The following is a 27,686-nucleotide window of genomic DNA, read 5'->3' on the forward strand; positions in this document are numbered from 1 at the left end:
TAAAAACTTTATTATAATAAACACAGAGACATTATACAAATAACCGGCCCATCCCCCAAAATCAATTCAAATCTGATGGTTCAAAAAAATATTTATAGTGGTCTATAAAAATCTAATTCTGGCCCAGAGTGAACGGCGTCAGTAAGTTATACATTCACCGCCGGGGCTCAGCAACAGGAGGAGCGGTGGCAGGGGGCGGATGCATGGGACCAGCCAGTGTTTTATAGGTGTGCACACGAAAAGGTGGGCGGGTCCATAGAAATGAAGGCATGGCCATGCATCCTTAGGGAGGGCAGCTGACGATCACAAGACTTATGTGGGGTACACACCACGGCGACCCGCTCACGATGCACATTGTGAGCGGGTCGTCAGTGTTTCTTCAGACCCGCTCACGATGATGCGGGGGGGGGGGGGGGCACGACCCGCTCACGATGTGCACCGTGAGCGGGTCCGATCCGATGGCGACCCGCACCCGGCTGTATGGTCGTTCTTCAGATCCTACCTGCTGCAGGTAGGATCTGAATAACGACCGACCGACCTGCGGGACCGCGCATCGGATCGGTATCGGTCCACACCAGGACAGAAAAGGGCCCAATCACCACACAATCTACATCCAATTGGTCGGAATTGGATCTAGATTGATGGGACCGGGCCCTAGTCGTCCTGGTGTGTACCAGGCATATGGTTGCCTGGTTTTGCCTTTAAATATATATATATATATATATATATATATATATATATCGTCTGGACACAGAGAAAGGATATGACCAGGTTGCTAATACTGCAAGATCTGAATTAACATTCCCAAATAATGGTGTTGTACTGACTCAGAAATAATGTCAGGTTCCGCTCTTATCAATGCACCTGTCCACGGGCAGAAGGTTAATCACAGCCCAGGACTACACCGGGAAGCAGGATCTACAGCTGCAAAGAGGTTATATATATATAGTCAGGAGACTTATCCCTCGCCATTATCTCCGTCACCGCCTGCCACCCCTCAATGTCACTTCCCCTCCGTTTGTGCCCAACCAGAAAAAGGGTAGGACGGTTCCTCGCACATCATTGAATGTATATAGTTCTTCCCACTTCCGTGGGTCATAGAAGGTAACTTTCCGAGAACCCGATAGGTTCAGATAGACCCCGACCACCGGCAGTTTGCCCTCAGCCACTACCAGGGTACTCTCCGGATTGTCCAGGGCTTGTATGGACTCCGTAAATCGGGAGATGCACCAGATGTTCTCCTGGGGCCGAAACATGTAAGCGTCGCCTTTCCTCTTCACCTGTGGGGAGGCGACGCCGACCCCCCACTCAGCCCCGTCCCCCACCTCCACTTCCCAGTAATGGCAACCAGTGGAAAAGGGAGGTAGACCAAGGCAACATCGCTCAGTCTCAAAGCGGGAGTTAGACGGAGATGCCGGGGTGGCGGGAGGACGGTTCATGAGCTTGAGATTGTCATCGGTGACCGAGAGCTTCGGGTAGGCCGTCTCAGGAGACAACGTGATGTATTCTGAGGGAGAAAGGTAAAACACAGATGGGTTTTTGGAGAACATGGTGAGATCTGGTGGTGGAGAAGTGGAGAAGTTATCCATATCACAGTCCTGGGGCATATGTACTAACAAAGTAGACAGAGATAAAGTACCAGCCAAATGGCCCCTAACTGCCATTACCGTACCAGCCAATCAGCTCCTAAAGGTCCATACACAGTGGGTGATTTTGCCCAGCGTGTTGGATAACGATGATGGGGGAAACCGCTGCGCTGAAAACACTCTGAGCATTTTTCGCCCTTCCCCACGATTTTCCCCCGGGTGGACGGCTTTCTATAGCAGGACACTGTAGAAATCCATCTACCCGTCACTCACCTGCTGGTAATGCCAGCAGATGAGCGGCAGCCACTGGCAATGATGCGGCAGCGTGCATCGTCCGTGCTCATCGCTGCCCATACACTCTGGGTGGCTTACCAGCTGAAATTCACCCAGTGTGTATGGAGCCTGAGGGTGTGGGTCATAGGATCAACACAATTTAGGTCAATAGGTTGACCACTATTAGTCGATAGGCCATAAGTTGACACAAGAAAAATGCCAACACACCGTACGTTGACATGGTCCACAGGTCGGCACAGTATGAGGATTTTTTATGGTTTTTAGTGTCTATGCCAATATAGGTTGTTGTGGAACCCATATAAGTGTACCGTGTCCCCTCGCAAGTCTTTTTTTTTTTTTAATAAAAAATGCGAAAAACTCATATCGACCTTTTTGCATGTCGACCCATTGCTTGTGTCAACATTTTGACCGTGTTGACCTTAGGAATAATGACCTTTCTCATGTATCGACCTATGGCCTGTTGACCTTTTCCCTGTCGACCTTAACTACTCACCGTTTTGACATCCGCACTCGCCATTTCCACCTCACTGGAAAAACCCAGCGAATGGCTGTCATCAGCATGCTGATTGGTCGATGGCTGGAGCTATCCACCAATCAGAGTCCAACATTCTCTACCTGCTCCAGCCGGCAGCCAGACAGTGAATGGCTGCCAGCATGCCGATAGGTGCATACTAGACCTACCCACCAATCAGAGTGCTGACAGCCAGTCACTGTACAGAAGCATGTAGGGAAATACAGGATCCCAGTAGGGACAAGTTATGATTTCTATGTAACACTTGTTCCTGTCAGTAGGGGCCCGGTGCTTTGCTTTGCCCAGGGCCTACATTGTTGTTAACACAGCACTGGGAGGTTCCATAACACAGTGTGGAAACATGACGACACAGCAAGAAACTAAACCATCATCCAGGAGAAGAATTCTGCACATTTACCTGGACACATGACAGCTGCTCTCCAATCTAAAATGAAAACAGACAGATAAGCAAAGGGTTATAGGCGCGTCCTTCCTCCACACAGAATAGTCTCCCCATAAGTCATGTGACGTCAGTGTTCTGCCCCGGGTGGTCATCGGCCCACCTGCGTCCCCAGGGGAATGACTAGCCTTTTTATGGCTAGCCGTTCCCCTGCTGCAGCCCCCTGTCCTCCACCTGTCCCCGCCCACCCACCCTCCTCTGGAGCCCCCGGCCTTCCCTCCCCACAACGAAAGGCCCAGTGAGTGTGTAACTAGCCAGAGACGTTCAGTGCTGGGGTCTGCACATGCCCCAAAAGATTGGAACAGGGATGAATTTGGCCCCTCCCGAGTGCTATAGAATCACCCCCTTAATCTGCGGCATGTATTGGAGAATACCAAGCTATGTGAATGCCGCAGTGTGAGTGTTTGGTGGGGCGGCGTGCAGCGTTCACTGGCTGTAGGCATCGACTATACGCAGCCTAGCGACCAGAACTGAATCAGGCTCTATGACTGGTAAGTCCTGGTTACATTTACATAATACGTCAGCATTAGGAATGGGCTGGTATGTGATAGGCTGACTGGTGGCCACATGACCTGTGAAGAAAGCAGGGTCCTAATTGGGGATTGATATGAAATCCCGGCGGTCGGAATCCCGGCGTTCAAAATACCGACGCCGGAATCCCAACAGGGGGGGGGGGGGCGTGGATCCCCCCCCCCTTGCGGGCTCGCTACGCTCGGCACACTAATTTATTCTCCCTCTATGGGTGTTGTGGACACCCACGGAGAGAGAAAGTGTCGGGATTTCAGCGGTCGGGATTTTGAACGCCGGGATTCCGACCGCCGGGATTTGAACTGCATCCCCCTAATTGTCCTCAGAATGTGATGTATCGTCGCCTTACCCACGTTAGCGGACAGGACATCTGCAGGAAAACAGAGAGGAGACGTTACACATTCACTCCATAAACATCCACCAGTTGCTGCATCCCAATGGTGCAATATATTGATATAATAATACTCCAGTGATGTAATCATATCTATAAACACATTAAAGTAATATTTATATAAACAGAGAGTTGTGATGTCATCACGTCATTAAGAACCGTGTTTGCCTGTGCACTTGGCTGGCAGCCTGATTCCGTTCTAGGGCCACAGAACCGCTGTGCGGTGTATAATATCTACGTAATGTACAGTAGGGACTCCATGATCCCATATATCCGGTGACGACTCACCTATCTTCTCATGGAGCAGCACTAAAAGAGAGGGGAGAACATGAATGAGACAAATCACTGACAATATGCGGAATTACCAACAGTCGGCAGTCCCTGCTCGTGGCGATGCCCAGAAGCTCACGCTGCAGGCATCACAATCACCGCCCCTGCCCATCGCCAACCGCCTCCCTGCTGGTATACCAGTTATTTCTGCTCGCGTGGAGGCCCCTGGACTGCCCCTGTGGCAAGAATGGGTTGGCATAGGCTCTAGGCTTCTATAGGCTGACTGTTCTGCTCTAACATATGCGATGATTATCACAAAGGGCAGCCGGTGATGTGGCAGCGGGTCCCCAGCAGCTCTCCCCCTCCTCCTGTGCCCTCTCTCTCCCCTCCTCCTGTGCCCTGTCTCTCCCCCTTCTCCTGTGCCCTCTCTCTCCCCTCCTCCTGTGCCCTGTCTTGGTGATGTGGCAGCGGGTCCCCAGCAGCTCTCCCCCTCCTCCTTTGCCCTGTCTCGGTGATGTGGCAGCAGGTCCCCCAGCAGCTCTCTCCCTCCTCCTGTGCCCTCTCTCTCCCCTCCTCCTGTGCCCTGTCTCTCCCCCTCCTCCTGTGCCCTCTCTCTCCCCTCCTTCTGTGCCCTGTCTCGGTGATGTGGCAGCGGGTCCCCAGCAGCTCTCCCCCTCCTCCTTTGCCCTGTCTCGGTGATGTGGCAGCAGGTCCCCAGCAGCTCTCCCCCTCCTCCTGTGCCCTGTCTCAGTGATGTGGCAGCAGGTCCCCAGCAGCTCTCCCCCTCCTCCTGTGCCCTCTCTCTCCCCTCCTCCTGTGCCCTGTCTCGGTGATGTGGCAGCGGGTCCCCAGCAGCTCTCCCCCTCCTCCTGTGCCCTCTCTCTCCCCTCCTCCTGTGCCCTGTCTCGGTGATGTGGCAGCGGGTCCCCAGCAGCTCTCCCCCTCCTCCTGTGCCCTCTCTCTCCCCTCCTCCTGTGCCCTGTCTCGGTGATGTGGCAGCGGGTCTCCAGCAGCTCTCCCCCTCCTCCTGTGCCCTCTCTCTTTCCTCCTCCTGTGCCCTGTCTCGGTGATGTGGCAGCGGGTCCCCAGCAGCTCTCCCCTCCTCCTGTGCCCTCTCTCTCCCCTCCTCCTGTGCGCTGTCTCTCCCCCTCCTCCTGTGCCCTCTCTCTCCCCTCCTCCAGTGCCCTGTCTCGGTGATGTGGCAGCGGGTCCCCAGCAGCTCTCCCCCTCCTCCTGTGCCCTGTCTTGCCGGCTCCTCCTCCTCCCTGCACCAGAAGGGGAAGTACAATGCTAGGGAGGAGGTCACTGGTCAGGCAGCACAGCAGGAGGCTGCCTGGACACAGGTGAGGGGGGCAGGACGCATCGGTGTGGGGCGTCGGGGGTCGCGAGAAGAAGCCCATAGGGTATCACTTAACAGAGCAGGGGGGACTCACAACTGCCCCCCCACCGCAGGACACCGTGGGACCACCCCAAAAACACCGGACGGTCCAGCGAAAATCGTGACAGTTGCAGCCCGGGGCATGATGTAAGAAATGGTCAGGATCCGGCCCTGTGACCATGAATGGTGCAGTCACGTGGCCTGGATGGCTCAGTGGTGTGGATTACCAGAACCGCCCTTCCGTCAGAGGTCCGCCGGCGCCCCAGAACTGGCTCACACACAACCACCGGGAGCTGGGAGACCCCACTGGAGACGCTGCTGCCACCACGAATTCTATTGTGTTGGCATTTCATCACTGTCTACATTATCAATGCCGACCTTATATACCAAGCCCGACTTATATACAAGTCGGGGCTGATGTGAGGTCCGGTCTTCACCAGCCCTGTCGTAGGGTGTAACACTACTGATGGGTGGCATGGGCCATGGCATTTTCAGACATTCCCCCAGCTGCCCCCTCACCCCCTGTCTCCCATTGCCCATTCCCACCTTTCTGTCGCCGATCTTTCATCATGAAATAAGCCGCCACGGCAGCCCCGGCAATCAGCAGCGCCAGGATGAAGGAGAAAGCCGGGACCCACGATGAGACGCGGGGGAACATGTCCTCTGTGGAGACAATAAGCAGACGATGGTCAGTAGGGAAGCAAAGAGAGTCACTTCTTGTACCATAGATGTGAATCCTTACACTGATCAGCCTGGGAATACAGTTTTACCACCCCAATGTAGATGGTTCGGGGCCCAGGGTCACCTGTTAGAGACAACTCAACACTTCTAGTACAGACATTGACATTGACAAACCCACCGGTGTAACATAGGCACCATCCCGGTAGAGTGTCGGATGAACATCTTTGTCTCCCGGTTGCTCACTCCCAGTCAACAATCACTGGCATGTGAACCGTGGTGGATAGGTCTATCCACCTGTTTCCCGGCAAGAGATTGTTGAATTGATGTTTTGGGGTATATTTACTAAAGTGCAGGTGCCCATGTTTCCCATAGCAACCAATCCGATTATTCTTATAAATAAACTAGCACCTTCTATAAGATAATAGCTAGACTTTTATTGCCAGCCCCTATGCTGTAAAATTATTACCAGAACTAGGATCTTGCCCCTGGGCACGAGCTGTGATATTGGTGACGCCCAGGTGCGACCCACACGCTCGCCTTAGTGACACCAATGCAGAGGCGCCCAACCTCCTGCATCTGGTTTACGGTCCTACACTTGCCCGATGGCCTGTCCTGGGTGGAGCAAACAAGGTATACGTGGCAGTGGCTACTGACCCGATCTCCGCCGGCGAGATAAGATACACACCTGCAAGCGTCACATAAAGTCCAATCTCCTTCCTCGTTACCGGGTGCCTCGCGGCACAATACAGCTGCCCAGCATCGGGGTCTTTTAGTAGAATCCTGCTCTCTAGCCGGATCAGGCCATTGCTCTGGTTGTGGATGATCTCTGACCTATCGGTGACGACGGGGACACCGTCCACTCTCCATTGCATCTCCGGCCTTGGAAACCAGTCGCTGGTGACAAAAGAGACCACAATGGCGTCATCTTCCAGGGAGACCTCCACCGCCGGGAGGGAACCGCTACCTGCAAGACACACACAATGCTAACTTACGAGGGCTGTTTGAGAGATGGTGCACTTGAAAATTAAGGGCGAGAGGTATCAATGCCTGGACAGCGCTAATGTGGGTGGAGATAAAGTACCAACCAAGCCGAATTTGTACAGGGTCGCATTTGCATTGGTCGCCTGGGTCAAAATCTCGACATAAGCTTTAGGTCGACATGTGCCGACAGGCGGTATTTCATGCCCTACCATCCACTAGGGCGTGGAGGGAGAATATAATAGTGTGCCCGAAGCAAGGAGAGCGTAGCAAGCCATGCGAGGGGACGCCGTTGACATTCGGGACAAAAAAATGTGAAATACCCACGTCCACCTTTTGACTGTCGATTTTCCCAATGTCAACCTTTTGACCCAGTTGCCCTAAGCTATGTCAAACTTATCAATCTGTCTACCTTAGGCCTGTTGACCTTCAGTGGTTAATCCAATGCATGTTGACCTTAGTTTGGTTGACGCAATGACCCACAAGGAAACCTCATCGGGAGCGTGGGAACGGCTGGACGCACCATTGAATGCAGGTTTGATGAATAAGAGGAAGATCCGGGGGATTTAACAGCGTCCTGTAACTGGGATCATCTCATCTTAGACCATGTCAGTCTCCGCTGATGCCCTTAATGCCCCCATCATTAGTTACAAGTGCGCCGCGGCTCTGCAGGAATCAGGGGCATTATGGGAACAGAACCAAAGCCGCAATTATCATCATACAGAAATCGCCTCTTATTTTGGTCATGTAAGTAAATAATCAGAGGAGCGTTTGTCACAGTACATAACCCTCATTATCTTCTTGTTCGTCAGATTAAATCAGATCTTCTACCGGGGAGAGATTATCGTGTATCCCAGAGATGGAAAATGAGGAGGCTGAAGATGAGTTTGTGCATGTGTGTAATTAGAATTAAGTGGAGTTTTGAGTTGATTGGAATATGAAATGCACAGCTGAAATCATACCGGTGGGATAAAGTCACCTGCAGGCGCAAGCGCGGTATACAGCACAGCGCGGCGAGGACCAGGAACAGCCGGAGACAACACTGCAAATACCCACTTAGGGCCTACATTCAGGATTGTAAGCTAAGCAATAAAAGCACGCAAATGGGCAAAACCATGCTGCAGGTGGGGCAGATGTAACATGTGCAGAGAGTTAGATTTGGGTGGGGTGTGTTCAAACTGAAATCTAAATTTTAGTGTAACAATAAAGCAGCCAGTATTTACCCTGCACAGAAGTAAAATAACTCAGCCAAAACTAACTCTCTGCACATGTTACATCTACCCCACCTGCAGTGCAGCATTTTATTGTACAGTTGTGTGCTTTTTAGCTGAATCAGGCCCATAGGTATTAACAATTGCATTTTGATGCTTTGAATTCACACCCCTGATGAACTCTGCTCACCCTGTGTTTAAACCTTTGCAAGACATAGGCACAGGCTAAACTGGGGTGCACCATCAGCCAATCAGAGGAGGCTAGATGGCGTGTGCGACCCTCATCGTCATTAGTGCCAATGTGCACCTGCCCTCAAGTACCTGCAAGTAATACGGCAGAAGAAGAAATATATCGCGTTTGGCAGGTGCTGCGAAACGCGTTGAGTTTCTTTTTGTGCTTCCTATTTATCTTGGGATGTTGTGTTTTTAAATATTTATGTATTATTTTTTATTTCACTTATTTATCATCCACTGTATACACTGGTGAAAACTATTTGAGCATATTTTTATTTATTATTTATTTATTTATTTATTTGCAGTTTCTTATATAGCGCAGCAGATTCCGTTGCGCTTTACAATAGTAAACAGTGATAAAACAAACTGGGTAACAACAGACAGACATGGAGGTAGGAGGGCCCTGCTGCAAGCTTACAATCTATAGTTGTACACAACAATATTTTGATGCATTTACATGCCCTTAGCACTAATAAAAACTATTTTAATGACTATGTTGTTTTTGTACCTTGTACCTTATTTGCATATTGCAGTGGGAGGTTCCATTATCCATTTATTCTCAGGGGTAATTCTACCCTACATGCTTCCATAACACTGCTCTTCTCTCTTTCTGGTACATTTAGTGAAACTTACCCCTTAGATGGAGTGTAAAGGACTGGATTCCCATACTCGCCTTCCCAGTACCGGAGAGATCTGGAACTACAAGTCCCAGCCAGCTACGTACTGCCAAACGTGTTGTTGACTATAACATTTTATTTACAAACATGGTGTTTTAGGCTAAATGTAATTGACTTACTTTAATTCAAACAGGAACAACAGTAATTGGTTGCTAGGGACAACAGCACTTTTTTTATTGGTTGCCTAGTGTTAAACTGACCTATGACAATAAGCTCTGCGACGGCTTCCTCATACTGAGCGTTGCTGATGTTCTCCACTAAACAGTGGTAGGTGTCTGCGTCGGAGAGACTGACATTGTGAAGCATCAGCGTCAGGTCTCCAGCGTCGGCCCTGCCCTGGAGATACGCCCTTCCGCTGTACTCCTCACTCTGCTGGTCCCTCTCCTCCTTCCCATTCTTCAGCAGGAGGACAGTGGAGTGAAAGAGAGAACGAAACCAGTGCACTTTGAGCCCAGTGAGTCCCAGAGGAGGCGAGAGCGTGCAGTGGAGAAACGCGTCAGTTCCCACTTCTGCCACCAATGTCCGGTCCTGTGATTCCACCTGAAACCTACCTGAAAGAGAGAGAGAGAGACCTGATATTGAAACCAATTCTATAGTGTCATAAAGCACGTCTGTGAACCAGTGTATGTGTTACACAAGTGTGCCATTGGGCAACTGACTCCCACAGCTCCCACGTACTTCAGAACAGAAATATGAAGAGCTGTCGCCAGCGTTCCATTCCGTCCTTGGTTCCACTTGGGGCACATGTATTGCATACTTTGTGTGTTATTTGTGGGTTAGTATGATTTACTTTTTTATGTTTTTTTGCCTTGTGCTTTGTATAACTGTCACAAAGAAATGTGGCACCCCATAGTCAGCAACTAAACACAACATTTGTTCTGAAAGGCCACGCTAAAGGCACATATTTCAGCCATGATTATAAAACGCATGTTTGTCATAGTACAGGTACTTACAGTTGGTTACTTTTGTTCATAAACACTTGTTACAATGGACACGATTGTGTACTGAGCATTGCGAGTTGTATTTCCTCTTTACCCAGGATGAATTAAGAACTCTACATTCGGGGACCGTAACTAAGGGTGAATGCCACCATATATAGGCAACGCCAGGAACCAGTGGTGGGGCTGTCATATCCCATGCCGCCATATTGACCATGCCGACACTCTGAATGTCGACATGCTGTAACACATCGAGGTTGATATAGTGGGGCAGAAGCTGCGATTGTGGCGCCAGCACCACTACCCCTGTGTCTCTTCAGCACTACCCCACCCCCCGTGTCTATTTAGCACCATCCCCCTGTGTCTATTCAGCACCACCCCTGTGTCTATTCAGCACCATCCCCCCTGTGTCTCTTCATGACCACCACCCCTGTGTCTATTCAGCACCATCACCCCTGTGTCTATTCAGCACCACCCCCCCTGTGTCTATTATTAAGCACCATCCCCCTCTGTCTCTTCAGCACCATCGCCCCTGTGTCTCTTCAGCACCATCGCCCCTGTGTCTCTTCAGCACTATACCCCCTGTGTCTCTTCAGCACCACCCCCTGTGTCTCTTCAGCACTATACCCCCTGTGTCTCTTCTGCACCATCACTCCTGTGTCTCTTCAGCCCCATCGCCCCTGTGTCTCTTCAGCACCATCCCCCCTGTCTCTTCAGCACTATACCCCCTGTGTCTCTTCAGAACCACCCCCTGTGTCTCTTCAGCACTATACCCCCTGTGTCTCTTCTGCACCATCACCCCTGTGTCTCTTCAGCCCCATTGCCCCATGTCTCTTCAGCACTATACCCCCTGTGTCTCTTCTGCACCATCACCCCTGTGTCTCTTCAGCCCCATTGCCCCGTGTCTCTTCAGCACTATACCCCTGTCTATTCAGCACCATCCCCCTGTGTCTATTCAGCACCACCCCTGTGTCTATTCAGCACCACCCCTGTGTCTATTCAGCACCATCCCCCTGTGTCTCTTCAGCACCATCCCCTGTGTCTATTCAGCACCACCCCTGTGTCTATTCAGCACCATCCCCCTGTGTCTCTTCAGTACCATCCCCCTGTGTCTATTCAGCACCACCCCTGTGTCTATTCAGCACCATCCCCCCTGTGTCTCTTCATGACCACCACCCCTGTGTCTATTCAGCAACATCGCCCCTGTGTCTCTTCAGCACCATCCCCCCTGTCTCTTCAGCACTATACCCCCTGTGTCTCTTCAGCACCACCCCGTGTCTCTTCAGCACTATACCCCCTGTGTCTCTTCAGCACCACCCCGTGTCTCTTCAGCACTATACCCCCTGTGTCTCTTCTGCACCATCACCCCTGTGTCTCTTCAGCCCCATCGCCCCTGTGTCTCTTCAGCACCATCCCCCCTGTCTCTTCAGCACTATACCCCCTGTGTCTCTTCAGCACCACCCCCTGTGTCTCTTCAGCACTATACCCCCTGTGTCTCTTCTGCACCATCACCCCTGTGTCTCTTCAGCCCCATTGCCCCATGTCTCTTCAGCACTATACCCCCTGTGTCTCTTCTGCACCATCACCCCTGTGTCTCTTCAGCCCCATTGCCCCGTGTCTCTTCAGCACTATACCCCCTGTGTCTCTTCTGCACCATCACCCCTGTGTCTCTTCAGCCCCATTGCCCTGTGTCTCTTCAGCACTATACCCCCTGTGTCTATTCAGCACTATACCCCTGTGTCTATTCAGCACCACCCCCCTGTGTCTATGCAGCACCACCCCTGTGTCTATTCAGCACCATCCCCCTGTGTCTCTTCAGCACCATCCCCTGTGTCTATTCAGCACCACCCCTGTGTCTATTCAGCACCATCCCCCTGTGTCTCTTCAGTACCATCCCCCTGTGGCTATTCAGCACCACCCCTGTGGCTATTCAGCACCACCCCTGTGTCTATTCAGCACCATCCCCCCTGTGTCTCTTCATGACCACCACCCCTGTGTCTATTCAGCAACATCGCCCCTGTGTCTCTTCAGCACCTTCCCCCCTGTCTCTTCAGCACTATACCCCCTGTGTCTCTTCAGCACCACCCCGTGTCTCTTCAGCACTATACCCCCTGTGTCTCTTCAGCACCACCCCCTGTGTCTCTTCAGCACTATACCCCCTGTGTCTCTTCTGCACCATCACCCCTGTGTCTCTTCAGTCCCATTGCCCCGTGTCTCTTCAGCACTATACCCCCTGTGTCTCGTCAGCTCCATCACCCCTGTGTCTATGCAGCACCATCCCCCCTGTGTCTCTTCAGCACCATCCCCCATGTGTCTCTTCTGCACCATCCCCCCTGTGTGTCTTCAGCACCATCCCCCCTGTGTCTATTCAGCACCATCCCCCCTGTGTCTATTCAGCACCCTCTCCCACATATCTCTCAGCCTAATCCCTTGTATATTTCAGCACCATCCAGCCCCTATGTCTCTCAGCATCAGAATATATACAGTATATATATATAGTGACAACAGCAGATAAAAACATTAGTAAAAGACTATCCATATACAGAAATAAAGTAGATCTAGTATTGTCTATAGCAGTGGTTCTTAACCTGGGGTACTAGTACCCCTGGGGGTACTCTGAAGACTAGTTAGGGGTACTTGAAAATAATATTGGTAATGGCGGAAGATGAAAAAAAGTATTTTGATGGCAGAAGAAGACCCATTGCCATGGAGAAGAACCATGTTGGGGCACTTATGGTTCTGTCTCCAGCGTCATCAGCGTCTCATTGTGCTTTTGCCTGACCAGCTATCCAATGGGAGCTACCCATGCTGCCCTCAGACATCAGCGATCATCTGCCCTGCACTGACACGCAGGGCCGGTGCAAGGCACCGGAGCGCCCCAGGCTAATCGGGGTGGGGGCGCCCCGGTGTCTGCCGCCCGGGTACCTGTCCTGCGGCGCTGTGCGTATATAAAGCTGGCGGCGGCAGCAGCGGGGGGTCCCTGCAGTCAATAAGAAATAACGAGCGATATCCACCGGGCTATGCGGAAGCGCTTCTGTTTTGGAAACACTGGCCGCACGGCGCACGCTGATTGGCTGAATCTCAGCGTGCGGCCAGTGTTTCCAAAACAGAAGCGCTTCTGCATAGCCCGGCGGATAGCGCTCGTTATTTCTTATTGACTGCAGGGACCCCCGCTGCCGCCTCCGCCAGCTTTATATACGCACAGCGCCGCAGGACAGGTACCCGGGCGGCAAGGGGGGCGAAATACTGCCCTCCAGTGGCCGGCGCCCTAGGCAAATGCCTAGATTTGCCTAGTGGTGGCGCCGGCCCTGCTGACACGGGTGGAAGAAGCAACGGCATTAATCCTACAGGTGTAAGTGGGAACCCTGGAGACAATACACAACCAGCGGCCAGACATGGAAGGGCACGATTCCTGTCCGCTACTCCTTCATATAAGGACATGCATAAGGATACGCATACCGCTCACTTCTACTCCACTCATAAGTACTGTCTATATTTTAAATTGAGAGGAGGGGGTACTCATCAATGAAAAGCCTAATCAAGGGGTACGGGAGAGAAAAAAGGTTGGGAACCACTGGTCTATAGTATTATGTGACTGTGGGTTATATCATAGACCGTCTATGGACTAGGCCTTGATGAGAAAATGGAGAGCGATAAAGTACAAGATACTCAGCTCCTAACTAGCTGTGTTTGATCACTGACAGGAGCGGATTGGCTGGTACTTCATCTCCGCCCACTTTTATCTCTCCAAGGCTTCGTGCACAGCTGGGAGTTACTTCCAGCGTTTCTATGGGAATGCCCCCTGCTTGTCAATCAGGCAGCGAGCAACCGGCAAAGGACCTTTTTCCCTGAAGGTGCTCGCTGATGGGGTTTTCACACGCGCATCTGCGCCTTGGCGAATGTGCAGACCCCCACCATCGGGAATGAATTCGGACCCTTAGCGAACAGTTCTGAATCGGCCGCTTAATTTGGGTGTCTCCGAACATCCTGCTTGACCCAAACCTCCCTGTTATAGTGTGCACATATTCTGACCCTTATCTGCTCCTCTGCGACACACCCGGCTCAGCATCTCGGGCAGAGTCAATATTGAACACAATCCACATTCGCGCTGTCACACGACACTTCCCTTTTCTGTAACATTGTGTGTTATTATCAGGGCTATTTTTGTGCAGGCTCCAGCAGGAACTGTGGCCCTTATTCTAGCTCATTCTTTCTGACAAAATATTCCTCAGATGGACAAAACCATGTGCACTGCAGGTGAGGCAGGTGTTACTTGTGCAGAGAGAATTAGATTTGGGTGGGGTTTTACATCTGCCTCACCTGCAGTGCACATGGTTTTGTCCATCTGAGGAATATTTTGTCAGAAAGAGTGAACTAGAATAAGGGCCTCAGTTCCTGCTGGAGCCTGCACAAAAATAGCCCTGATTATTATAATCTACATCACATACGGTCATACAGCAGCGCGCGTCAGCACAATACAGGCGTGTCACACCGATATCGAGTCAATGCCCATATGTCGACATAGACACCCTAAAACCATTAAAACGCATGAAAACTTTTGACCCTGTCGACCTTGTGACTGTCGACCATATGACTGTCTCTTATGAGTCTATGATTTATACCATAACCGTCACACCAAAGGCTGCCCCCCTGCATGGGGCATAGGCATGTTCTGCTCCAACTGTACCCTTAAATCCTTACCCCTTATGACCCGGTCCCTGTACGCGCTGTTGTTCATAGTAACCGTAGCTCGTCATACGTCAGGTGCGGTGTGGAGTGAAAGGCCTCCAGTGTCCAGGCAAACAGTCAAAAGGCCGACATGCTCCAAGTCGACATGGCCAAAAGTACGTCATGCAACAGGTTGACAGGGACATAAATGTTGACACAAGCAAATGGTCGACATGGAAAGGTCAACACATGGCGATGTCAATCTGGGGTTACCGCTTTTTCCTGCGAGCACCCTCACATGGCTCCCTCTGCTCTGGACACTTTACTTTCCCCCGTCCCTGAGGATGGTAACGTATGAAAAAGTCCAAAAAAATTAATAAATAAACAAAAAAAACCTCCCGTCAACCTTTTCATATGCCGACCGTAATTGTCATGTCGACCTTTTACTTGTGTGTTGTCTATCATTATTATTGCATGTTGCCTTTTTGTCAGTGTCCAGTGCATGCCGACCTGGTCCTTTTGGCTGTGTCGACCGAGTCCATGTTAACCTTTTGCTGTTGTTTTATTGACAGTCTACCTAGACAATGAGTAGACTTTTCAATGCTCCCCGGTGGCTTGTCCCTACGATGTGCTCTGTCGGCTGCCGGGAAGGGGGGGGGGGGTTCTCAGGGTCATAGAGTCCATAGTAATTAGGTCGACAGTCAAAAGGTCGACACAATAAAAAGCTTGTCATTCATTAAATCGACATGGTCAAAAGGTGGACACAAGCAATCGCCGTGGAAAAGTTTGACATGAAAAAGTGTCGACATGAGTTTATGTTTTTGTGTCTATGTTGTCATAAGTCAACATGGGCACCGTATACATGTACCGTGTCTCCTCGCTTCAGGCGCGGTGCCTCGCTGCGCTCCATACACTCTTATGATCTCGCTCTAGGCCCACTTGGATGGTAAAATATGAAAAAAACTCCTTTTTGGGGGGAGGGGGGATGTGAAAAGCTCATGTCGACCTTTTTCCCTGTGATGTTTCTCACGGCGACCTTTTGCGTTGACGTTTTTCATGTTGACCTTTTGTCCATGTCCACGTGGTGTGTGCTCAGTGCGTTGGCTGCGGTTACACTATATCTGGAGAGCACGGCGGCTATAAATAGAAGGTCAGTGGTATACAGTAGTACACAGCAGCTGGTTGTACCAGTGTAACCTGTTGTGGTCGTACAGTTCCCCAGGTACAGTATGTGAGTTATGTCACCTTTCCTCTGTACACACAAATCTCTGGCATTGTGCTGCTGGGACAGATACCATTGTGCTACAGGCGAAACATATCGATTCTTCAATGACCTGGAATATTCTGTGTCAGCAGCAGGTGTGTCCACTAGTCGGCTGCAGGTGATGTTCACACTATGAATGCATTTTTTAAAGCAATAAATCACCATTACTATTGTCAGGGTTATGTACAGCCTCAGTGTGAGTGTGAATGGGGAGATCGCAAAGAGCCCACATCGCAGGCTACGGAGAAGCTGGCAACACCATGGGGTCCAACAAACGGTTTCAGGGAGTTACATACTCGCTTGGCCGTTCATTGTGGTGTGAGAGAGAAGGGGGCGGACGGTGACGGGAATGGGGCTAGCCAATGGGAACGCAGGCAGGCTGTTACATCCTTAACATAGTATAAAGTCCCTGATGCATGTCTGTCTGTCTGTCTTTTTTGTGTGGTTGTCACTATTAGGTAGCGCAATTCTCCCGGAAGGGTTTCGTATTTTCACCATCACCCTATTCCGTATGGGGGCCGAGCAAAATTACTTTATCATAATCAACCAATCAGCATGCACTATGCAAATGGAGCGACTGGAAACAGCACAGCTGGGCTGCACATCTATGTACACAGCAAGCAGTGCTGCCAAGACACTGTCCGGGCCCTGGTAACATTTTAGGGGTGTGGCCTAATAGTGGGAGGCGTGGCCGTGCCCCCTTAGCGGAGAATTGGGTTTAAAAATGTTTTGGAGCACAGAGCCAGGGAGCCTCTCTGCCAGGGGTATCAGGGGAATCTAAGAGTCAGTAGCAGCCTCTGGCCCCATGAGGCCCCTCCATCAGTACCAGGTAATTAGTACCCCCAACACACACACACTTCTTCTCGGCAGCCATGCCAGCAAGTGGCCTGGCAGTACCCCGGCACAAGTGTATGGGGTCCTTTGGGCAGGTGGTGAGTGGGCAGTGCTGACTGGGTTAGACAGTGCTCCTTTCACACACACTGTGGCCTTAGAACTCTGTCACGGGGGAGAGGTCATCGCCTCCAGTTGCTCTGGCCGAGTGACCCCGGCAAGGACTTGTATAGATCTATGTAGTGAGCAATTATAGTGAGTGTGGGAGCAGACAGCATTGGTGTAGGGAGCAGGGACAGTGGGCGTTGGTAGTGCTGGCCCTAGCTAATTTAATGCCCTAGGCAAGATTTTGGCTGGTGCCCCCCTAGCACTGTCGCTAGTTCCACCCTTGACCCATTACTCCTTATTCACATTACATCACACTGTATTGCTCCTTATTCACATTGCACCACACAGTAGTGTCATTTATATACATTAAGCCACACAGTAGTGCACCTTATTCACATAATACCACACAGTAATAGCAACCCTTATAGCAAATAATAGCACACAGTAATGCCCCATACACATTATACCACACATTAGTTATGCCTTTTTCCACCTAATGCCACATAGTAATGCTGCTTACACATTGTATCATATATTAGTAATGTCCTTATACACATAATACCACACAGTAATAGCAACCCTTATAGAAAATAATAGCACACAGTAATGCCCCATACACATTATACCACACATTAGTTATGCCCTTATACACCTAATGCCACATAGTAGTGCTGCTTACACATTGTGTCGTATATTAGTAATGTCCTTATACACATAATGCCACACAGTAATAGCAACATAGTAATGCAACACATTATCACAACTCAAACCTCCCCCCCCCCATTGGCCAGTTATGTTACTGCCCACCGCTGCATCACTGTCTTGCTGCCGACATAGGGGTATTTGCCTAGTTTGTCCATTCTTAGTGCCGGCTGTGCCCGTGGGGGTCAGAGAGGAAGGGTATAAGAAGCAGTAATGATTGGTGTAGTCAGCAGGATAGAACGGCAATTAAACTACAGAATAATTTCTGTTTTAAGAAGTTGATGAACATCCAGCACCCACATTGTTCCCTAATGGTCCAGCTTCACGAATATTCCCCTATGTGAGGGAGCCACAAGGTCACAATGTAGACCCTATAGCAGGGAAGAGCAGGGGCCTAGTGCTTGACACTGTGCAGCCTCCCCCGCACATTGCACAGCTGCAGCAGCACGCAGTGCAGTCTCAGCACAATGGGTAGCTAATGGCAGAGACGGAGCACGCTGTAATGACACGGTCAGAGACAAGGCGCTGATGAGGGGCCGGGATAATGACTGACAGCACTGCGACTTCTATGGCTTAATATCAAATATTTCTGCAGCGTCTTGAAGTCATTTTTATTCATCAGAATGACAACCCTTGTTCTGCAGCACAAATAGGACAATTCAGCGGAAACAGCGTGGCTATAGGGTGAATCCCCACAGCTGCCTATACGTGGCAACCGTGGCACCTTTCCCAGGAACCTGAGGTAACCGCGACCATTGTAACCATATAACTCTCAGTCGCTGTCCTAGGAAGGTACGAGGGGCTCCACTGCGGAACAGGCTGGCAGTGCCAATGTGCGGGCCCTAACGCTGACCAATGCAGCGAGCCTCTCACACATCGCTGGTTGTTATACGCGGAACACGTGTATCCCACCGATATACAGAGGGAATCCACTCACATGAATAATTAAAGTGCCGTAGTATAGAGCAGGGGCAGTGCCACTTTACAGCCAGTTACACATTGGCAGCAGCTTGGCAGGAGATTTCCAGTTGGAGATTAACCAGCGCCTGGCTAATATCAGAACATCAGCATGTTCCACGCAAAGGGCCCACGGAAGCGGAGACTGCAAGGCCAGGAAGTCTGTGTGGTGACATGCACACCCGTGGCTCTCCCTTTTCAGAAGACAGGGAGCGATGCACCCTCTTTTCTGGGCACACAAACCCTCCCCAACCAATCTTTTACCTGATTAACAGAGGGGAGGTGTGGATGAGATCACAAGGCCCGTTCTGTGCAACCACGGACTGCTTATGCATACCTCCCAACTGTCACGATTACAGCGGGACAGTCCCGATTTTCGGTCCTGTCCCGCTGTCCCACCCACGGCAGGCATTGTCCCGCTGCGGGGGGTGGCAGTTGGGAGACCCCCCAATCTAATAGAATAGACGCTGTGCATTCTCGTATGAAAATGAGGTTGCGGCTAATTAGCATAAGCCGCGCCCTCATTTGCATACGCCCCACCTCCTTTTCGGGCGCGCGCGCGGCTTCGCCGCAGGAGTGTCCCTATTTCTTCAACTCACAAGTTGGGAGGTATGGCTTATGCTCTGAATCAGGCCCTTAGTGCCACCAAAGTGAATGCCCACAGCTGGCAGCCTTTGGGTAAAGTAAGGAGGCCACAGATGTGCAGGACCAGAGGCGGAACTATCTTTGGTGAGGCAGGTCCACTGCTGCCCCGTCACACTCTTCCTGTCACCCATTATTTTCCCCTGTCATCCTCTGCTTCATCCTGTCAGCCATTATTTTTCCCTGTCACCCTCTGCCTCTCCCTCTTACCCACTGCTGTGTTGCATGTTGTGAACTTGGATTGGGGCAGGGTTGCCGACTTTTACCCCGGAGAGGAGACTGTCAGCATCACTTCTGGGGACATCATCAGTCCCTTCCCGCAGTAATGCAAATCCTGCAATATGCAGGTTTCCGACGAGGGGTGGGGCTAAATATGCTGGATTTTCATATTTAGCCCCGCCCGTCTGCCGAAAAGCCGTGAATCACGACAAATAACAGTTTCTGCCACCGGGGACAGGGAGGGCAACCCTGGATTGGGGTGGATGAGGGAAGCCCAAATTATAGTCTTACACCTGGGCCCACCACCCACATGTTCCACCACTGCGCATCACAGTCAGAGCCATTACAATAGACATCACAGACACCCCCGGATCGGACACTACAAGCTCCGGAATGCAGAGTTTGATGAATGGAACCTGTCCGGTTCGAGGTCCGGTTCTGGTTTTTACATAGTCCCGGGAATCTGCTTTTCTGTCTTTGGCTAAATATCAATTTAATAATGTGAAATGACCAAGTAGACACCAAGTTAATAAGTCTTGCTAAAGATTGTGAAAGCATAAATAAATGTACTTCTATGTTATTATAGGGCCTGTAAGTGTGGCGGCATGACTAGAAGCATGTATGGACAGCTAAGAGTTAAATGTATGTGCTGGAACATTCATTATATGGATGTGCAATGGTATTTGTGTCACTGGCGCCCTCTGCTGCCATATGTCATGTAATGCAGGGACAGAAGAGGGCCCTCCGCCAAGATGACTAGATCATAGTAATTAGACTATACAGGATGGAAGCTGTGATCCTGCTGCTTGCGGGAGCCCCTGATAGTGTAACTCTCATGCTCTATAGTAACTGCCAGAAATATCGATAAGAGAATTGTCAGCGCTATACGAGACAACATTTAGGGCCTCATTCAGGCAGCGGACGGAAATGCAGCAGCGGCGGTCAATCTACGGGCAGGATGCTCGAATATCCACCCCCGTCTGCCGCACATCGCCGGCTACCGCTGACATAATTATCGCATATGCTCTAACATATGTGATAATTATGGCAAAAGACAGCTTTTGCGTTAAGAACTGTCCTTTGCGGCGAGCCAGCGATGCGCAGCGGGTCCCGTGGCTCCCCCCTCCCTCCCTTACCCGGCTTATGTGCTGCTGCTGCGGGTGGGCTCTCCTCCTCCTCCCAGGCAGTGGGGGTCCGTGCAGGGCCGATGCCACACGCTCCACGGGTGTGTGTGTGTTGATGCGGTTGCCGCCGCTGCATTCCATTGGGGGGAGGGGGGTGATACGGCCGCTGCGCTCCACGGGAGGGAGAGAGTTGGTGGCGGGAGATGCGGTGGGGGTAGGGGGGTTGGAGATGCAGCTCCGGTGGGCTTCTTCTGCTGCCCAGTACCGCCCTCCAGTGGCCGGTGCCCTATGCAAATGCCTAATGCTGCCTAGCGGTGGCGCCGGCCCTGGGTCCGTGCGGGGCGGCGTGGGTTTGTTAAGAAGCCCATAGGCTGCTATGGGGTATCGCCAGCGATAACAGGGTTTTACTGCATATTTCGATTAGAGAATCCCATCCTATATCTTATACGGCGACTAACGCACTGATAACCCACCTTTATATTACACAGGACTCCGCAGAGTCAGAACGCATTTAGGGCCAGATGTACTAAGCTTTGAAAAGTTAGAGATCGCCCCGGATCGTGGCATTAAAATGCCGCAATCCTCGGGTCTCAGAGGAGGGGGCGGAGCTAAAATGACACAATCGCGTCATTTCAGCCCCGCCACCTCCACGGAGATCCGTGAAGTCAGCAGTTTGTCATCATGGGGGCGAGGCTTACTGACGTCATACTTAAGCTCCGCCCCCTGAGCGGCTGCTGGAACTCTCCTCTCCCGGAGAGGAGAATTATAAAGTCGGCCACCCTGTTCTAGGGTTGACAATATATTTGATAATAAATGTGCCTTTTATGCCAACGGTGAGCGATTAGTGGTTAACAAAAGAAATAACTCGGAGGGGTAAATTTACTAAGATGGGAGTCCAATTAAAAATTGGATGTTGCCCATAGCAACCAATAAGATTCTGGGCCAGATGCACTAAGCTTCAAAAGTGATAAAATGGAGAGTGATAAACAACCAGCCAATCAGCTCCTGCCTGACATGTCACAGACTGTGTTTGAAAAATGTCAGGCAGGAGCTGATTGGCTGGCTGTTTATCACTCTCCATTTTATCACTTTAGAATCTTAGTGCATCTGGGCCTCAATCTAATATCTTCTTGAAGGTGCTAAATAAATAAAAAGAAGAATCTGTTTGGTTGCTATGGGCAACTCCCATCTTAATAAATTACCCCAGAGGCAGAGGCATTATAAGAGAGGAGGAGGCCGTTGTGCAGCCTCCTCCGACCAGGCCCCGCCCCTCTCAGCCGGCACTACATTGCTCACCCCCCTACTGCGCATGCGCAGATCTCAGGAGAAATGGCGCGGCGGATGTTTTTACGGAGATTTCAGAAGTGCTGAGTCCGGCGTTGTGGGTGCTATGTGGGCCCCCCTAGGACTCAGGGGCCCTTGTGCACTGCGCACACTGCAGTCATAAATATCCCACTGAGCTGAGGGGTATATTTACTACAATGTGGGTATGCAAAACTGGAATTGTTGCCCATAGCAACCAATCAGACTTACTATGTATCCATACCCTCCAACATGGCACATTCCATTAGGTACAAAAATCTCTGTTCGTGGACTTCCCTGCCAGTGGCAGTTACAGAGGTGGGGCTGCAGCACAGTCCAATATTAAAAAAGGGGAGCCACATATACTGCCACTCCAAACATCACTATCCTGGACTCACTGGCAGTTGATGTGACCCCCCCTCTTTGAATTTTGGTCTGTGCTGGATTCCAACCTCTGTAATTGCCACTGGCAGGGAAGTCCAGGAACAGAGCATTTTGTACCTAATGGAATGGGTCATGTTGGAGGGTACGTGTATCTACCTTCTAGAAGCTAATAGATAGAATCAAATTGGTTGCTACGGGCAACATCCTCACTTTTGTAAGCCCACGCTTTAGTAAATAATACCTGTGAGAGACGAGTGCTGTTTCCGGATTCCTCCGTGCTGAGAGCTGCCAAGCTTGTTTTTGGAAAGGAATAGATATTTACTCTGCTTCCTTCCTACACCAAAGCGGGATTAGTCTCATAGCCAGCGCTGGCCGCCGGGGTGTATTTACTTAGTCAGAGGGAGGCTCCTCACTGGAATTTTTACTTTGGCTGCCAGGTGGGGTAACCCTGGTGCAGTGACCTGTACGTAATGACACAGCTGCTGCTGTAACCACAAGACGGTAACATGTGTCCGCACAGCCTGGAGTTTCCCTGCCCCCGGCGTCAGGACCACAAGCCACATGCGGAAACATGTAACTGATGCTATGACAACACGTCCTAAAGCACTTGTATATATACCTGCAGCCTAGACAGTTCCCGAGCAGGCGTTATATGTGGTGGGAACATCGGTGCTGCGATTATCACGACAGGAGCAGCGTCATACAGAGAAATATACACTCGGCCTGCACTAAGCTTCAAAAGTGATAAAATGGAGAGTGATAAACAACCAGCCAATCAGCTCCTGCCTGACATGTCACAGGCTGTGTTTGAAAAATGTCAGGCAGGATCTGATTGGCTGTTTGTTTATCACTCTCCATTTTATCACTTTAGAAGCTTAGTGCATCTGGGCCTCAGACCTGTTTGCAAGGCTACACAGCCTAGCGCACAGGTAAACGCTGCGCAAATCCCTGCATGCGAGGGGATGTGTACACTGACACAACCCCTGGCATGCGGCGCACAAAGGAAAATTCATTCGATGGTCGGCAACCATCGAATTATTTTTTCCTGTTCACAAATAAGTCATTGTAAACAGACTTTTTATTTCAGAAGGAGATGGCTGAAAGGGTTGGGATCATTAGGTCACCAGCATGTCGGTCGATAGTCATTAGGTCGACACCATTAGGTCGACATGAGTCTAGGTTGACATGCAGGAAGGTCGACATGAGTTTAGGTTGACATGGGTTAGGTCGACAGGGTCATTAGGTCGACAGGGTCATTAGGTCGGCATTGGGGTAGGTCAACAGTCAAAAGGTCAACATGGGTTTTTTTTGTCCTGAATGTTGACACAGTCGACATTGACACTGAAACGTAGCACCGCGTCCTCTCGCCATGCATCGGGCACAGTGCCTCACTATGCTCAGCACACTATTTTATTCTCCCACCACGCCCTAGTGGATGGTAGGGCATGAAATACCGCCTGTCGGCTCAAAAAAAATGTGAAAAACCCCATGTTGACCTTTTGACTGTTGACCTAATGACCCTGTCGACCTAACCCGTGTCGACCTAGACTCATGATAACCTTCCCCCATGCCGACCTAGACTCATGTCAACCTAATTGTGTCGACGTAATGACTGTCGACCAACATGCAAGTGACCCAATGACCGTATCCCGGCTGAAAAGGGGGCGGCTGACGTCATGTGACTTCACGGCTAATGAAAATATCACAGGCCTGCGATTTGCTGCAAATCCATTCACAAGCCGCACACCATCAAATGCTTTCCTAGTGTGCGCAGCCCAGGACTCATTCGGATCGGGGGCGGAGCTGACGTCACGTGACTTCGCCTGCGTATTCCCTGACACTCCCAGAAAACATCCGGTTACCACCCACCAACACCGACTTCCTTTCAATAAACTTGCAGCGTTTAAAAAAGTAGCAGGACATTATCGCAGGATGGCCTCGCACGTGTGTACTATTGGCCCCGCGCATGTGTACTATGGGCCCCGCGCATGCGCAGCCTACTGATAATAGCCCTTCCTGCAAACTCGCAGTCTGGAATAATCAAGCCCTGCATTCTGCACCGCAGGCTGCTGTTCTGCGCCCGCTGTGGGACTTGTGGTTCTGTCCTCATCGCTGTGTTCCCCTGATTATCAGCCTTTCACAATGACCCAGTATGCAGCGTGTCTACCTATTCCTGGCCGAGAGTGTATAAGGGGCTGTACCTGGCGCAGTGCGTACACGTGGCTTTTTGTGGTGTAATGTGAATAACAGACACTGCTGTGTGGTGTAATGTAAATCAGTGTTATTATGTGACCACGCCCCTTCCCCATGAAGCCAGACCCCTAATTCACTGGTTGGTGAATGTGAGATAAAAATAGTAATCGCTCGCCATCAAATCCCCCCCCCCCCCCCCCCCCGTACGCTACCATGCAAATAAATGTTAATGCAAAACATCCATTTGTAAAGCGTCGGGGATGTGCGGACCATGGTGGGGAGGTGGGCATTCGTGGGGCAGCAGGCGGCATTAGAGGGACGAATGAAAGGCAGGGGCCGTTCGCTGGGGTCCACGCCTGCTCGGGGTGGGCGGATAAGGTCACATGACATCAGTGCCCGCCCCCAATTTGTCGGAAAGCATTCAAATGAAAAGTCCTGGCTTACTTTGCACAACGAACAGAGGAGAAATCATTGGCTGGTCAGTGCAATGTACATAATAACAGGAACCTGTCTACACGATGCATGGTCTGCTGATAGCACTACTCAGTGTAACTTCCCCGCCTGCCCCCAGCAGGGACACAGCGCTGACACAGCCAGGGGCACAGTACCTGAGACGGTGGCAGCCAGGAACAGGATGGGGACACACCAGCGAGCACTCTCCATCCTCACCAGCCTCTCTCTCTCTCTCTCTCTCTCTGCTCTCCTGCAGTCTGACTGCTTTCACTTTACGCTCTCGCTGAATGTGAAACCAGTCTCTCTCCGCCGCTTCCTGTGTTGTGTCAGTCATGTCCCTGGTGATCACGTCTGTGAGGGCAAGCTGCCATCAGCTCGACACACAGGGTGTGTGAGACGGGAGAGCAGGCAGAGGAGAGGAGTCCTGAGGGGATGACGGTGGGAAATGCCAGATCGGCAGCAGGGACAATGCACTAGATACATGATATCTGCAATCTGACTGGTTGCTATGGGTAACGAGACTAACCTACACTATGCCGAAGTATTGCAGGCTCCCCAGCGGCTAGGGTAGCATATGATACATGTGGCCCTTTTGCATGGGATGTATACTGTAGTATGTGACCCCGGTCATGGCTGTGGGATACGATAAAACCTTGTGGCAGCCATGGCGGTCTCCGTACAGGACGCGCATCAGTTGGAACCTGAGGTAAATCACATATCAGGCTGATGGGTCGGAATTGTGTGAAAAAGGGGCCATATTAGAATCAGAATCAGCTTTATTGGCCAGGTACAGTATATTTGCATATACTGGGAATTGGATTTGGATTGTTGTGCAACAGCCGGTAGGTAACAGTTCAACAGTGACAGTACAGATATACATAACACATACAGGTATACGCTAGATGTACCCTGGGGAGGGTGATGGACATGTACAGGGGGGACACAGGGAACACATACCTGCCGAGCTGCACAGCAGCTACACAGACATCAGCGGTGCCACTGGTCGCTGCAACAGCCAGGTAGGTAACAATATAAGCAAAGTCGGTACTTGCGTAGTTTCACGGCGACTCACGATATTGCATGGCATTTGCATGCAATTCTGTGGAATACATTCCGTGTCCGCTCGCCATGCTTCGGGCTCAGTGGCTCGCTGCGCTCGCCACACTATATAAGATCAACTCCACGCCCTAGTGGATAGTGGGGAAATGAATTGGATAGTAAATCGCATGCGATATGGCATGTCAAATCGCATGCAATATCGCATGCGATCTAGTGGCGCCGTAAAACTACACAAGTACCGTCTCTGCTTATATTGTTACCTACCTCGCTGTTGCGGCGTGAAACTACACAAGTACCACAGAGACAGTACAGTTATCACACAGAGAACACATACCCGCCGAGCTGCACAGCGCCTAGGCAGCCATCAGCGGCGCCACTGGTCATTGCAGCAGCCAGGTAGGTAACAATATAAGCAGAGACAGAACAGTTATCACACAGGGAACACATACCTGGCGAGCTGCACAGCGCCTAGGCAGCCATCAGCGGCACCACTGGTCACTGCAGCAGCCAGGTAGGTAACGATATAAGCAGGGACAGTACAGTATCACACAGGGAACACATACCCGCCGAGCTGCACAGCGCCTAGGCAGCCATCAGCGGCGCCACTGGTCATTGCAGCAGCCAGGTAGGTAACAATATAAGCAGGGACAGTACAGTATCACACAGGGAACACATACCCGCCAAGCTGCACAGCGCCTAGGCAGCCATCAGCGGCGCCACTGGTCACTGCAGCAGCCAGGTAGGTAACAATATAAGCAGAGACAGTACAGTTATTACACAGGGAACACCTACCTGCCGAGCTGCACAGCACCTAGGCAGCCATCAGCGGCACCACTGGTCATTGCAGCAGCCAGGTAGGTAACAATATAAGCAGGGACAGCACAGTTATCACACAGGTAACACATACCTGGCGAGCTGCACAGCGCCTAGGCAGCCATCAGCGGCGCCACTGGTCACTGCAGCAGCCAGGTAGGTAACGATATAAGCAGGGACAGTACAGTATCACACAGAGAACACATACCCGCCGAGCTGCACAGCGCCTAGGCAGCCATCAGCGGCGCCACTGGTCATTGCAGCAGCCAGGTAGGTAACAATATAAGCAGGGACAGTACAGTATCACACAGGGAACACATACCCGCCAAGCTGCACAGCGCCTAGGCAGCCATCAGCGGCGCCACTGGTCACTGCAGCAGCCAGGTAGGTAACAATATAAGCAGAGACAGTACAGTTATTACACAGGGAACACCTACCTGCCGAGCTGCACAGCACCTAGGCAGCCATCAGCGGCACCACTGGTCATTGCAGCAGCCAGGTAGGTAACAATATAAGCAGGGACAGCACAGTTATCACACAGGTAACACATACCTGGCGAGCTGCACAGCGCCTAGGCAGCCATCAGCGGCGCCACTGGTCACTGCAGCAGCCAGGTAGGTAACAATATAACAGAGACAGTACAGTATCACACAGGGAACACATACCTGCCGAGCTGCACAGCACCTAGGCAGCCATCAGCGGCACCACTGGTCATTGCAGCAGCCAGGTAGGTAACAATATAAGCAGGGACAGTACAGTTATTAGCACACAGGGAACACATACCCGCCGAGCTGCACAGCGCCTAAGCAGCCATCAGCGGCGCCACTGGT

The 27,686-nt window shown here is 51.1% G+C and overlaps 1 protein-coding gene across 1 annotated transcript; it reads right to left on the bottom strand.

Moving 5' to 3' along the window:
• LOC146036323 (butyrophilin subfamily 2 member A2-like) lies at window positions 1–25,363 on the bottom strand. The gene is made up of 8 exons (XM_083160270.1): window positions 25,140–25,363; window positions 9,400–9,750; window positions 6,785–7,063; window positions 5,965–6,081; window positions 4,059–4,079; window positions 3,729–3,749; window positions 2,810–2,836; window positions 1–1,507 (listed from the first exon to the last, which is right to left on the bottom strand). The coding sequence occupies exons 1-8, from the start codon at window positions 25,192–25,194 to the stop codon at window positions 981–983; spliced, it is 1,398 nt and encodes a 465-aa protein (XP_083016396.1). The 5' UTR covers window positions 25,195–25,363; the 3' UTR covers window positions 1–980.
• Window positions 25,364–27,686: the final 2,323 nt, after the last annotated feature.

This window comes from Crinia signifera, chromosome 9, assembly GCF_055691185.1.
Source record: "Crinia signifera chromosome 9, ASM5569118v1, whole genome shotgun sequence".
NCBI lineage: Eukaryota > Metazoa > Chordata > Amphibia > Anura > Myobatrachidae > Crinia > Crinia signifera.